General features: G+C 31.6%; 1 protein-coding gene across 1 annotated transcript in view; it reads right to left on the reverse strand.

The window, feature by feature from the left end:
• Positions 1 to 734: 734 nt before the first annotated feature.
• The window catches only part of LOC106467172 (uncharacterized protein KIAA0930 homolog), a 64,106-nt gene continuing 51,771 nt past the window's right edge, over positions 735 to 13,069 (reverse strand). Inside the window, exons 9-10 of the mRNA XM_022395302.1 lie at positions 11,015 to 11,164; positions 735 to 1,098 (exon numbers count right to left, since the gene is read on the reverse strand). Coding sequence (XP_022251010.1) covers positions 1,058 to 1,098; positions 11,015 to 11,164 — 191 coding nt within the window. The 3' untranslated portion in view covers positions 735 to 1,057. The remainder of the gene's footprint in view (positions 1,099 to 11,014; positions 11,165 to 13,069) is intronic.

Genomic DNA, 13,069 nt, shown 5'->3' on the forward strand with positions numbered 1-13,069 from the left:
AAAGAAGATTTCCATCAAAATTATACATACATTTCAAATGAATTAATGCTCTACCTGAGGCCTGCTTAACACAGAATAAAATACCTGGACATGCACTGATTTCTGGGATGATTTTCTACTTACATATGTAACCATTTCCAAGATACATATAATTCTCATAAACATGAAACTTGGTCCTCACAACTAGAGATGTCTCACTTTCTTGTAATTCCAAAACAAAAAATATTAACTTATACCAAAAACTTTAAATTAACTATAAAATATATTTGATTTAATCTACTATCTTAATAATAATTCCATTTTGAAAAAAAACCTTACAGAAATATTATTTTTCCTTTATATTATGCAAAGTATATTGTTTATTAAAATCTTCCAGTTTGTTATTATTTTACTGAATATTGTTAATAAAACAAAAAAGTAAAAATAATTTAAATATCTTGAGTAGACTATAAATAATCATCAAATAATTAAGTAAAAAGTTGATTACAAAAATAAAAATCTAATATTTATGACTTCAAAAATTATTATTTCACCTTGCAATTAAAACCTTATACTGAAATAAATTAAATTTTCAAAGGGATTACAAACTTACATAAAAACATTCCTTATATGATGAAAGCTTTAAGCAGTAAAAAAATCTGTGGCGAATTGAACAAAAATATTAAAACTGATTTTATTTTACATATGAAATAGGTTTAGTTTTAATATTTTTGTTACTTTAATATGTTTAACAAACTAAATAATTTATATCATTCTTAACACCTAATTTAAACCTTATAATACTTTGAAATTATATTACTGTGCAACAAGGAAAAATATGAACAAGTTTAGATGCTAAAATCAAATCAATAAAGTTCCTATATGAAATATTTTGGAAACATTCATAAAATTGTCTTCAAGTTGAACAATGCATAATATCAATAATATGGCACAATAAGTGGTAACGTCACAGTTTCTGGCACTGATATCACCATACAGAAGATAGGCAGGAAGTTTCTGTTATCACCTTCATACAAAAGGGGTAGTTGTAATAAATGAAAGCAAATGTCAAGCTCTACTAGGATGTCAGAATTGGTTCTTGTTTTGTGTCAAGAAGATCTGTGAAAAAAAAGAAGTAAAATAAAGTTATAGTTTTTTGGATATTATATTAAGAATTTAATAGATCAAAGGTGACACTTCTGAAATTAAAGTTCTGTGATAATTACCTAAAAATCATTGGAGGTAAAACAGTTGTGCTTCATTTTTATTTACTAAACCAAACAATATAATAAGATGCAAATATTCAAAATATATATCTACATTCTGCAGTATGTGTGTAATACTTGTATACACAAAGTATCTAAGACTATGTTTATTTGTTTGAAATAATCCATAAGCTAAGAACCAAAAATAAATATCATATAATATGAAAAATCACTTCAAACCAACATTTTAATGCAACAGAATGGACTTAAAAAAAAGCAGTAAATTTGCAGAATGTTAACACTTTTCATATGCTAATGCTACTGGATGTCACTGCAGGTGACAGCTGTGGCATTAGGGGAAAAATGTTTACCACCTATATATTTGGCTAATGGTGAATTCTTGACCATTTGACAATAATTTTACAACACATATATTTATGGTGGAAGAAATATATCACATCCTTTTCTGTTACACTCTTAGAGAACATTTCAACAACCATAAATCTTCTATTAACACCAAAAAACATCTCCCTGTTGCCCAACACTTTAACCAACCCAGTCATTCCATTAATGATGTTGCTCTCATCGGCATTGAAACAGGATTCAAAAGAAAAGCAAATAGAAAAATAAAAGAAGCTTATTGGATTGCTAATTTAAACACTGTTCAATCTTTCGGAATTAATCTAGATCCTAGAATCAGTGATTTTTATTCTTGGCTTATTTTTTTCATGTAATGTGAACGTTGAATTTCCTAAAACTTACTATTTATTTAAAATAATTTACCATACCTGTTTTTATAAATTGATTAGCAATTTTCAATCAGTCTCCAGGTGTCACCTTTATTTTACTTAAACACTTCAGTATAGTTTTAATCATACATATATTTAACCATTTCTAAAGTAAAATATCCCTAACGCCTTTTCACATACACTCTCGCCATGAGCTACGTTGTACCAGAAACGAGATGTTTACAACAGTACATAGAGAAATAGAATAAACATTTGACCAAAAACGTTAAGACTATGTCTATGAAAGAGTTCTTCAACTGAAAAGAAACTGAAATCATAATCTCAGTCGAGTTCTGTACCATTGCCATGCTTTAATACAGTCTTGAAAGCAAACTTTTGTGTATAGTAGAGGTCTGTGGAATATTTGTCAAGAAATGCTGTCTAAGATTGATTTTGCTATCATATGTAGAAGTCTGTTGCAATGGTGCACATTTATTGTCATGAGACTAAGCATGATCAACAATGGCATATGTAGTTTTAAGGATAGCAAAGAATCTGGAACATACAGTGAAATTAACCATCACTAACTCTTGATTAACTTCACACCTGTTCTATTTAACTAAAGTTTTAAATTTTTTATATGACTATACCAATCAGGCCCTGACATTGGAAAAATGCATGAGGGCTGTAAGCAGCCCCACCAAACAGTACATGGGAGCTGTTAGCAGGCTGATGCCATATCTGTATTCTTTGTTTACAAAATTGGACAATAAACATTAATTTGTATTAATTGAATTGTACTGTTTTTTATTAAATTAACCTGTTGTTGTATTCCAAGGACAAAGTAAGTGTAAGAGGTAAGTATAAGGCCTAGTACATTAATTTGATGAATAAACAAAGTACTAATCAATAGAAAAAACTATCCATTAAAATTGGAATCATTATAATGTTATAATCTCCTTAAAGTCTGGCACATAACATCTTGGCTAGAATCATATGATAATTGTTCTTTTGTAACTTAGAGACAGGAGTAAAATGGTATACAAGTTTCTTACTAGGAAATAAAACAGTTTCACTATTATTCAAAAACTTATATATTCACACATTTACATAAATACATGTCTCATATAAAGTTGAGTTAATCTGAAGTAAATCTACTTTGTTTGAAGTTAAGCACAAAGCTACACAATAGGCTATCTGTGCTATGCCCACCATGGGTATCGACAACCCAGTTTCTTGCAAATCTACTTTGCATAATCATTTGTATGAACCAAAATCCTTTGTCCTGTTTGTGTTTAACTGTTAGATGTATCAAGATCTTTTGTCCTGTTTGTGTTTAACTGTTAGATGTATCAAGATCCTTTGTCCTGTTTGTGCTTAACTGTTAGATGAACCAAGATCCTTTGTCCTCTTCGTGTTTAACTGTTAGGTGATCCAAGATCTTTTGTCCTGTTTGTGTTTAACTGTTAGATGAACCCAGATCCTTTGTCCTGTTTGTGTTTAACTGTTAGATGTATCAAGATCCTTTGTCCTGTTTGTGTTTAACTGTTAGATGTACCGAGATCCTTTGTCCTGTTTGTGTTTAACTGTTAGATGAACCGAGATCCTTTGTCCTGTTTGTGTTTAACTGTTAGATGTACTGAGATCCTTTGTCCTGTTTGTGTTTAACTGTTAGATGTACCGAGATCCTTTGTCCTATTTGTGTTTAACTGTTAGATGTACCGAGATCCTTTGTCATGTTAGAAAGATTTGTATCAAATTTCCTTTTCCTTCTTTTTGCTATTAACTTTGCCAAGGCTGCTTCTAATATTTCTTCCTTTTCCTTATATGTCCATACAAAATCATTTGTTTTATTCAGTAGAAGGTTCTCCAGTGTTGAATGTTTTAAACTAAGCCTTTGGTGAGTGAGCATGTGGGTGACTAAACACTGCTTCAATTCTTAATTTTGTAAAAAATTGTTCATTTTTAATGTCTCATAAAAATGCATCTCGAAGTAAATTTAAACACTTAGTTTCCTTGATGGTGTTACCCCAGTGTGCTGGATCTATCGAAAACAAGCCTGTACACTTGGAATGACTGTAATTCTCAGTTTGTTTACAATTCTCTTAGCAAAGTCTACATTGTTCATTAGATGATACTGTTGATACTGACAGTACTGTATTCCCTGTTTTCTTTTTCTGGACTAGACAGTGCTGAGGGACAAGTTTAACTAAATGCAGAAAAAATAAGATATAAGACTAGAGAAAAATTTAGTAAATGAAATGAGCACAGAAGTAAATGAAATGAGCACAGAAGTAGTTCCAAGGATAGGCTTAATTGTTACTATTATAATGCTAAAAGTATAGGAAATAAAATACATGACTTTAGAGTACTTGTAGGAATGGAGGATTTTGATATAATGAGAATAACTGAAACATGGTTAAATGTAGACAATTTTGAAATACAGTGTTATAGGTTATCTAACAGGAATAGAGTACCAAATTCAGAGGGAGAAGTGGCTATACGTGTAAAATCTGAGTTACATCCTGTTGAACATCAAAGATAATAGGAAGGAGATTGAATCCATTTGGGTTTCTGTTAGCAGACAAAGAAAAAAGGCTTTTAGTGGGAAGTTGTAACAGACCACCAAATGATACTAATGAAATTAATAAGAAATTTTACAGTGAGATTAAGATTTCAGCTGTTAATGAGATTATAATTATGGGTTATTTTAATTTCAGACATATAGATTGGGAAATGTAGAGTCAGTCCATGAGGGAGAAAGGTTTTTGGAAACTGTTCAAGATGGTTCTCTTCACCAATTGGTGAAGAAACCAACTAGAAATAATGTATTTTAGATTTATTATTAACTTCTGATATAAAAATGGTTGAGAATGTGGAAATTGGGGAACATCTGGATGCAAGTCATTATTGTTCTATTAGGTTTTGATGTTTTGCTGCATATGAAGATCAGAAATAATGATATTTTTAGTTACAAATTTCATAAAAGCAAATTTTGAAGGAATGCAACAAGAATTATCTGTTGTGAATTGGGCAGCTAAGTTATTTGGAGACATTGATCAAATGTGAAACATTTTTACAAATAGATTTTTAAGCATTCAAGATAAACATATTCCTTATAGAAAGAAATGGGTGGCTGCAAATAAAAAAAACAGGTTAGCTCACAAAGAGTATAAGAGATAAAATGAAAAGAAAGCATCACAAATTTAAGAAATTTAAATTGACTGGTATGATAGGAGATTTAGAAGATCAAGAGAGTTGGTCAAACAGGAAATTAGAACTTCAAAAAGGATGTATGAAAAAAGGTAGGCTGAAAATGTAAAAGTTAACAGTAAGGAGTTCTTTAAATACATTAAGTGTAAACAAAATATTAGAATGGGAGTAGGGCCTTTGAAGGATGATAAAGAAAGGCTTGTACCTGATGAGATGGCTGGGTTATTAAATTCTGCTTTTTCTTCAGTTTTTACTAATGAGGATTTAAGCAATATTCCTCATCTCGAACAGTTGATAAATGGAAACAAGATGATCACATAAATTCTGAGCTTATCAATATAAAATTGGGAAGCTTAAAGAACGACAAGTTTCCTGAGCCAGATAATATTTCCGTAAGAGTTTTGAAGGAGGTTAGGGATTGGATATTTGTCACTTGCTTCAAGTGCTTGAATAGTGGTCAGGTGCTAGAGGATTGGAAGTTGGCTAACATTACTCATCATTTAAAGGAAGTGATACAAAATTGTCCCAGTAATTATAGGCCCAGTCTTACATCAATTGTGGGAAAAGTTTTTGAAAGTCTAATAAAAGATGTTTAGCAAAGTGATTTAACAAAGTTAAGAATTTTATTGGATTGTCAACATGGTTTCACTAAGAGAAAATCTTGCCTTACAAATCTTCTGATATTGTTTGAAAAGGTTACTGCTTATGTAGATGAGGGTTAGGATGTGGATTTGGTGCATCTGGATTTTCAGAAAGCATTTAATAAGGTACCACATATAAAGCTTGTAAAAATATCTCTGTAGGTGTGGGGGATAAGTTAGCTACTTGGATAGAAAAGTGGCTAGATGGAAGAAAGCAGAGGGTTGTTATAAATGGAGTTCAGTCAAACTGGATTAATGTCACAAGTGGGATACCTCAGGTCTCAGTCTTAGGACCTTTGCTCTTTTTGATTTATGTCAAGGACATAGAGGAAGGAAAGGTCAATAATTTACTTAAATTTGCTGATGGTATTAAGGTCTTGGGTGTTGCTAGCTGTGAAGAGGATGTTGCTGATTTACAAAAGGATTTAGATCATTTAGTGAGTTGGGCAAATAAAATGGCAGATGTGTTTTAATTATAATAAATGCAGGATAATGCATGTGGTTTATCATAATTTCAATTACAAGTATAATTTGGATGTGAATAACCTTAACAATGTCAGGAAAGAAAGGTATCTTGGTATAATGGCTGATCAGTCTCTTTAGCTATCCAAGCAGTGTGCTGTTGCTAGTGGTAAGGCAAATAGGATTTTAGGTTGTATCTACAGAAATACTTAATACAAGTCTAAAGAGGTTATAATTTCATTGTATAGGTCACTGGTTATGCCACATTTGGAATATTCAGACTGTAACATGAAACTACATTTGTTTATCCTAAATAGTTTAACTCGCATAGAAGTATACACTGGTTTATACAAATTTTTTTTATTATTTTGTCCTTTGAACCATGTCTAACTAATATTCCCACCACAAAAGTTGAAAATCACTTGGCAAACATGTAGCTCACATTACCCCATCAAATTACATAAAGCATGGACTACCTGCAAGTGTTTGAAAAATTTGTATTATTATTGTTATTTAAGGTTGAAGAGAACAAAGTGAGTCATCCTGGTGGTGCAGCTGTCCTGATCAAATGCCTCACATGTCCAGAAAAGTGACCTTACGGGTGAGTCAAGGGCACCTTAAAACCTCTATGTTTTTACTCCCACTGCTTTGTAGGTGAGACCAGGAAATCAAAATGTTACAGGAAAGACACCTCTATAAGAAACCTGTCAACAACACGCCCGGGCAACAGCACGTTGATGGTAGGTCAAATTCCTGTCAAAGAGTGAAATGAAGAAACCAAAGGAAGGCTGTAATGCTCAAGGCACAGACAATTTGTAGCTCGAAGAAGATATCACTAAATGACTTGTTATGATCAAACTCAAAAGGGAGTTGTAAGGCCAAGAGAGTGAAAAGTAGCACTGTCAGAATCATCTTATGTATATACAACACAAGAACAATCAGAACTGAAGATGATTTAAAAAGACTGACCAAGAAGCTAAGAACCATCTCTTGAGACATTGTCGGACTGAACAAAATGAAATGCAAAGGAGAAGGACTCAGTGAACTAATGGGAGGCATATGGATCTATGTGGTTGGAAAAACAGAAGAGAACACAAATGCAAAATGCATAACATTCATGATAAATCCTAGACTAAAGTACTAGATTGAAAAGTTTTAAACACACTCAGACAGACTTGCAAACTGAAACTTCAGGGAGATACATCACTCCAGATAATACAGATGTATGCACTGACTCAAGACCATGATGATGATGAAGAGATAGATTAATTCTAAGAGAAAATAGAAAATGACATTGAAAATGACAAGTGCAAATACCACATAAATATGGGAGACTTCAATGTGAAGATTGGGATGAAAAATAACAATGAAAATACCAGATGTATGGGACCATTTGGAATTGGAGAAATAAATAAAAGAGTCAAGAGGCTAATATAATTTGTGAAAGCCAACCTTCTGATCGTAGCAAGCACATATTTTGAAAAAGCCAAAAATAGATACAGGACCCGAGTCACTTGATGAAACACAATGAACCAAACAGACTTTTAACTAATCTTACTAAGGACATGCAAAAGAAGACATTAGAAGCGACCACAGAATGGTGAGAGGGAAACTTAAACAAGTCAAGAGACTGATACATCTGAAAGAGAACACAGAGAAACAAATCTTTAAAAACAAATATACAAATGATACAGAGATACAAGGAAACATTCCAGCTACAGCTGAAAAACAGATTTGAAGTGCTTAGTGAGGAACAGACAATGCCAGAAACTCTGACTACAATCCTACAGGAAGAAATAAGGACAGCACAAAAAGTGGCAACAAAATCCAGGGAAAACAGGTCAGATGCAGACAAGTACATCAAAGAGCTACATACTAAAAGAAAGGAGTTAAGAAAAAAAAGAGAACAAAACAGTAATAGAAAGGGTAGAATATGCCAAACTGAACAAAACTGTCAAAAAGAAAAGAAGAGTGAGAGCAAGATAAAAAAAAAAAAAGAAATGATCAAAGAAATATTAGAGAAAGATAGTGGACCAAAGGAGATATACAAGCACTGATCCAAAAGAAAATTCACCAAAATGAAGAAGTCATCAGGGGAGATCACATCAGAAAGAACAGAAGTGTTTGAAATTTATTCCAACTTCTACAATAATTTGTACCGGTCAACAGTCACTGCCCAGCCAAACACTGTAGAAACAAGTCCAGACACAGAGCAAGTACCACCAATAACAGAGCATGAAGTGGAAAAAGCAATGAAACAAATGAAGAAGAGAAAAGCGCCAGGGATATATGCAATAACGAGTGACGTATTAATACAAGGTGGCAAGGAAGTACTGAGTTATTTAACCAAAATATATAATGAAACACTACTATCAAGAAAAGTACCACCCAGCTGGAAAAAAGCAAAATCATTGTTCTTTTCAAGAAGGGGAACCCCAAAGATATAAAGAAGTATAGACCTATCAGTCTACTATCACATAAAATATTTACACAAATTCTTCAAGTCAGAACAGAAAATATATTAAATGAAAATCAGCCAAGAGAACAAGCCAGCTTTAGAAAAGGGTTTTCAACTGTTGACCATCTACATAAGTTAAATCAGATTATTGAAAAATCAAATGAATTCAATCTACCATTTTGCATCGAATACATTGACTACAAAAAGGCATTTGACTCAGTTGAGCACTAAGACATCTTTGAAGCTCTGAGAAAAGGAGGAATAAACAAAGTATATATAAACATTTTTGAAGACATCTACACTGACAGAATAGCAAGAATCCACCTGGAAAACCATGTATCACACGATTTCTTGATTGGTAGAGGCATAAGACAAGGAGACCCTATATCACCTAAGCTATTTATAGCAACATTACAGGAAGTTTTTAAACAATCAAAGCTAGAGGAACATGGCATCAATATAGACAGAGAAGAACTAACAGACCTCAGGTTTGCAGATGATGTGGCTTTATTTACGGAGAACATACAACAGATGGAACATCAATTCCTCACGCTGAATGGCATGGATGTCAAACTTGGACATTCACTAAACAGCTTAACTCAATTATGTTTAAACTCGTACTTATATAACAAAGGCCGCAAAATCAGTTCTCTAATTACCTTAGTATAACTTTACTTGACACACAGTTAACAAATAAAATCTAAAGTTCACAAGTAACTTGAAAACCGGCTAAAGTGCATATCATCAAGTTAAGCCTAATTAAATCGATGAATAACAACTGTTTTTTCTTCGCTTTATGTAGATGCTTGCAATTTGCATACAAATGTAGGCCTATACAGGCAATGTTTGAGTTTACTTTTGAATCAAAGGTGATATTATATTATACTGACTGTAAAATATAGGTAGTTGATGATACAGGTTGACAAACAATGAATTTTAAATTAAGAGATATCATTATAAATTTGAGTAATAAGTACAGAAGCAGGATAAAATATATAGGTATAAAGAAATTTGGTGTGTTTCTGAATTCAAATGACAAATACCAGTGTATTTCGTTATAAATTTAATGTCGTACATATATATATATATACTTGTCCAACACTTGGACATTGCATCATTTCATTTTTTTATTCTCTTTTTTATTTGTTAACTCTTCTTGCTGTTCTGAATTTGTTAATAATTAGTAACCAATTCTGTTAAATCTTTAACACATTGACGAATTTCTCAGTTACAATTATTAGATGTCTTTATAATACAACAATATAGTTTGAAAATATTGTATTACTGTGACTGTAATGTCACTAGTCTAGATCAATTATATTTATAATACCAGAGTCGTAGTAGCCAATAAGGTCACAAAAAGTTATCTGTGAGCTTTTCCTGTGTCAACAAACAATAGCTGACTACATGAAAAGCAAGCACCATAATAGACTTGACGATGGCTCTGATAAGCCCTTGCAAAACCCATTTTATGGCCTCTTGCAAGTGTCAATGCGATGGAACCCATCAACCATGAAAGCCTGAATAATACAATCTAGAATCTCAATCATTGAGAAGTATTATATTTATGTAACCCATGAAATCAAACTATTTTACATGTAACTAAGGCAGGTGGGCACTAACCATCACAACCATTATACAATTGATAGCAACAATACTCTAGAACTGCAATTCTTTTTAACCATAAGAAAATTCTTCCATCAAAGTTGGATATCTAAAGACAAGTAAGCATAAACAAATTAGATAAATATACCACAGTGACAGAGACTAAAAATTTACTGACTAATGATCTTCTTTTAATGAAATTTTTACTGTGATAACAATTTATAAAAAACAAAAGAATAGTTCAACGTAGCAATAGCATAAAATTCCAGTTTAAGAACATTAAAAATGTTCTTGTTTAAAGTTAAAAAATAGTTAAATTAGAGGTATTTAAAAAATAACAAAATGTGATTGTTTCAGTTGATGCTTAAAAAAGTCCCTTACAAGATAGTTGAGATCTGATTAACAGAAATTATAGTTATATGAAATTAGATATTGAAACAATGTATAACTAGATCATAAGCATATGAAAAATAAAATGCAAAATCATGAGATAATAAAAGAATTTCTTACAAAGAAAACTAATAAAATTCCAAAAGAACTTAGCTTATCAAACTTATTATTATGAACATATGCGTGTAAATAGTACGATCAAAAGATTGTATTAATAGATGTCTCATGTAATGAACAATGTTATAAACTCTGAACTCCTAACAAAACAATGGCTAAAGTTTCAGGTCAACACACTGAATTTTTAGTATCATAAAAACAAGACAATGTCAATACTTCCAACTATGTGATGCCAAGGTAAAGTCACATAAGTGAGGTATGCATTAAGAGCTGGGGAATTGGTTTGGTTGGAATCCTTCCAGAAATGATAGGCCTGTCCAAATCCTTTTATTGTCCACAACTTGTTATAAGTAGTGTCATCCAGTTCTACAAAACAGTAAAAAAAACACTCTAAAATAAATTCAGAATATATACAGGAACTAAAATCTATATAAACTTTGTTTGTAGTTAAGCACAAAGCTAGACAATGAGCTATATGTGCTGTGCCTACCACGAGTATTGAAACTTACTGCCTTTGCCAAAGGTGGGGCTATATAATTATAGTAAACTGATAATTGAATTGGTTTGAGAGTACACTCAGCAATAAACACATTTTTGTTGTTTATGTACACATGTACTCATCTTGGGTGTATAAAAACTAGTATGTCACTAATAATTAACCACTGCATTCACAGTTTCAAAAAACACTTCAATTTACATTTGAGAATGAATTAATTTAAACATGCAACATGAATTTATAACTTGGTGTATTAGTTTTTCTGTCAGTTGCTTTTTTGTTTCATGTTCTTTTCCTGCACATTAATTTTTTTATGTCTTTGTTGCCTTACTGATTATTGTGTATTTTTTATTTGAATATATGTGATATTTGTCTTTTTTATATTTTATTTTGATATTGTACTTCTCTGCAGTTTTATTTGACTTTCAATTTCATTTTTGTCTTGGTACAACAGATCTTGCATGTGCTCATCATAAAGTTTCCCGTGGCTGTTCAATGTCTTGTTTAAATTCTGCCATCTCAAGTATGTGTAACACTATTCAGAGTGATATAATAAAAACTTGCTTGCAGAAAAAAAACAAAAGACCAATTAAACCTAAAACTGGTGAGATATTTGTTTATTTGAATCAAATTTTACATGTTGTTTCTAAAAGCTTAGCAAGTGTCATATAGTTGTGAAAAGAACAAGTTCTATAGAAAAAGTTAGAATTTATAAAATTGTATTTGATATTCAGATAATTTTGTAGATTTTAAGTCTACTTAGAAAAGTGATAGTATGAAAACATTTGATGCTGTTGGTAAAACTTTGAAGTATGAAATTATGTTAAATTTGATATGTCGTTGGGCATTTGTATAACTGCTTCAAAAAGTAGTTATCATTTTGTATTTTGTTTAGTTAAGCTCTATATTCTATACACATCTCATAAATCAGTAAAAACTTTTCTAAAAAAAAAATTTCCTTAACATTTAAAAACCAGTATATACAACATAAAGAGTTAAAAATACTCTACATACATAAACATAATCATTGTTATTCCTACTTTTGATTACATTCCCTTGTTTTTTAGGAGAAAAATTAAAGTGCACAATGGGATATTTGAGCGGTTACAAGGATCAAGTGCAATTCTAAGCATTCAAACTTACCATGAGCCAACGCAGAACAACTGTTGGCTAAACTAGTCCACAAATTATATATTTTAACAATTCATATTGGCACCTATATTTAAGTGCTTAATGATAATATTTAACAATTATATAAAATTCACAAAAGTAATTGTGTATGATTTACTGACAACAGATAAACTGATTTGCAAAAAACGTTACACTGTTAAACACACACACACACAATAAAAGGGGGAACTAGCACACTAGGAGAAATCAAGAAAGGAAAACAGTGTACAAAGCTTAAGATTATTAGAGACATACTCATAGCAACAGATGGGCTGGTTAGATCTGGTGGACAGTTTTGAGAGTAAGGGTGAATTTTATACTACAGACGCAATCCACTTAAGCAGGTTAAGTAGCAGGATGTTTGGAGAAGGTCTACAGAAGTATGTTAAAGATAGTTTAAATTTCTATAGCAGTGAGAACACTTTGAAATTCAAGTTTACAAAATAGTTAAAAGTGATAATATTTTAAAAGGGAGGTGGTAGAGTAGCTCTATAAGGGATGAGCTACAGTAGAGTGGCTCTATAAGGGATGAGCTACAGTAGAGTGGCTCTATAAGGGATGAGCTACAGTAGAGTGGCTCTAAAAGGGATGAGCTACAGTAGAGT

The sequence above is a fragment of the Limulus polyphemus genome, unplaced genomic scaffold (genome assembly GCF_000517525.1).
Source record: "Limulus polyphemus unplaced genomic scaffold, Limulus_polyphemus-2.1.2 Scaffold2514, whole genome shotgun sequence".
Lineage (NCBI taxonomy): Eukaryota > Metazoa > Arthropoda > Merostomata > Xiphosura > Limulidae > Limulus > Limulus polyphemus.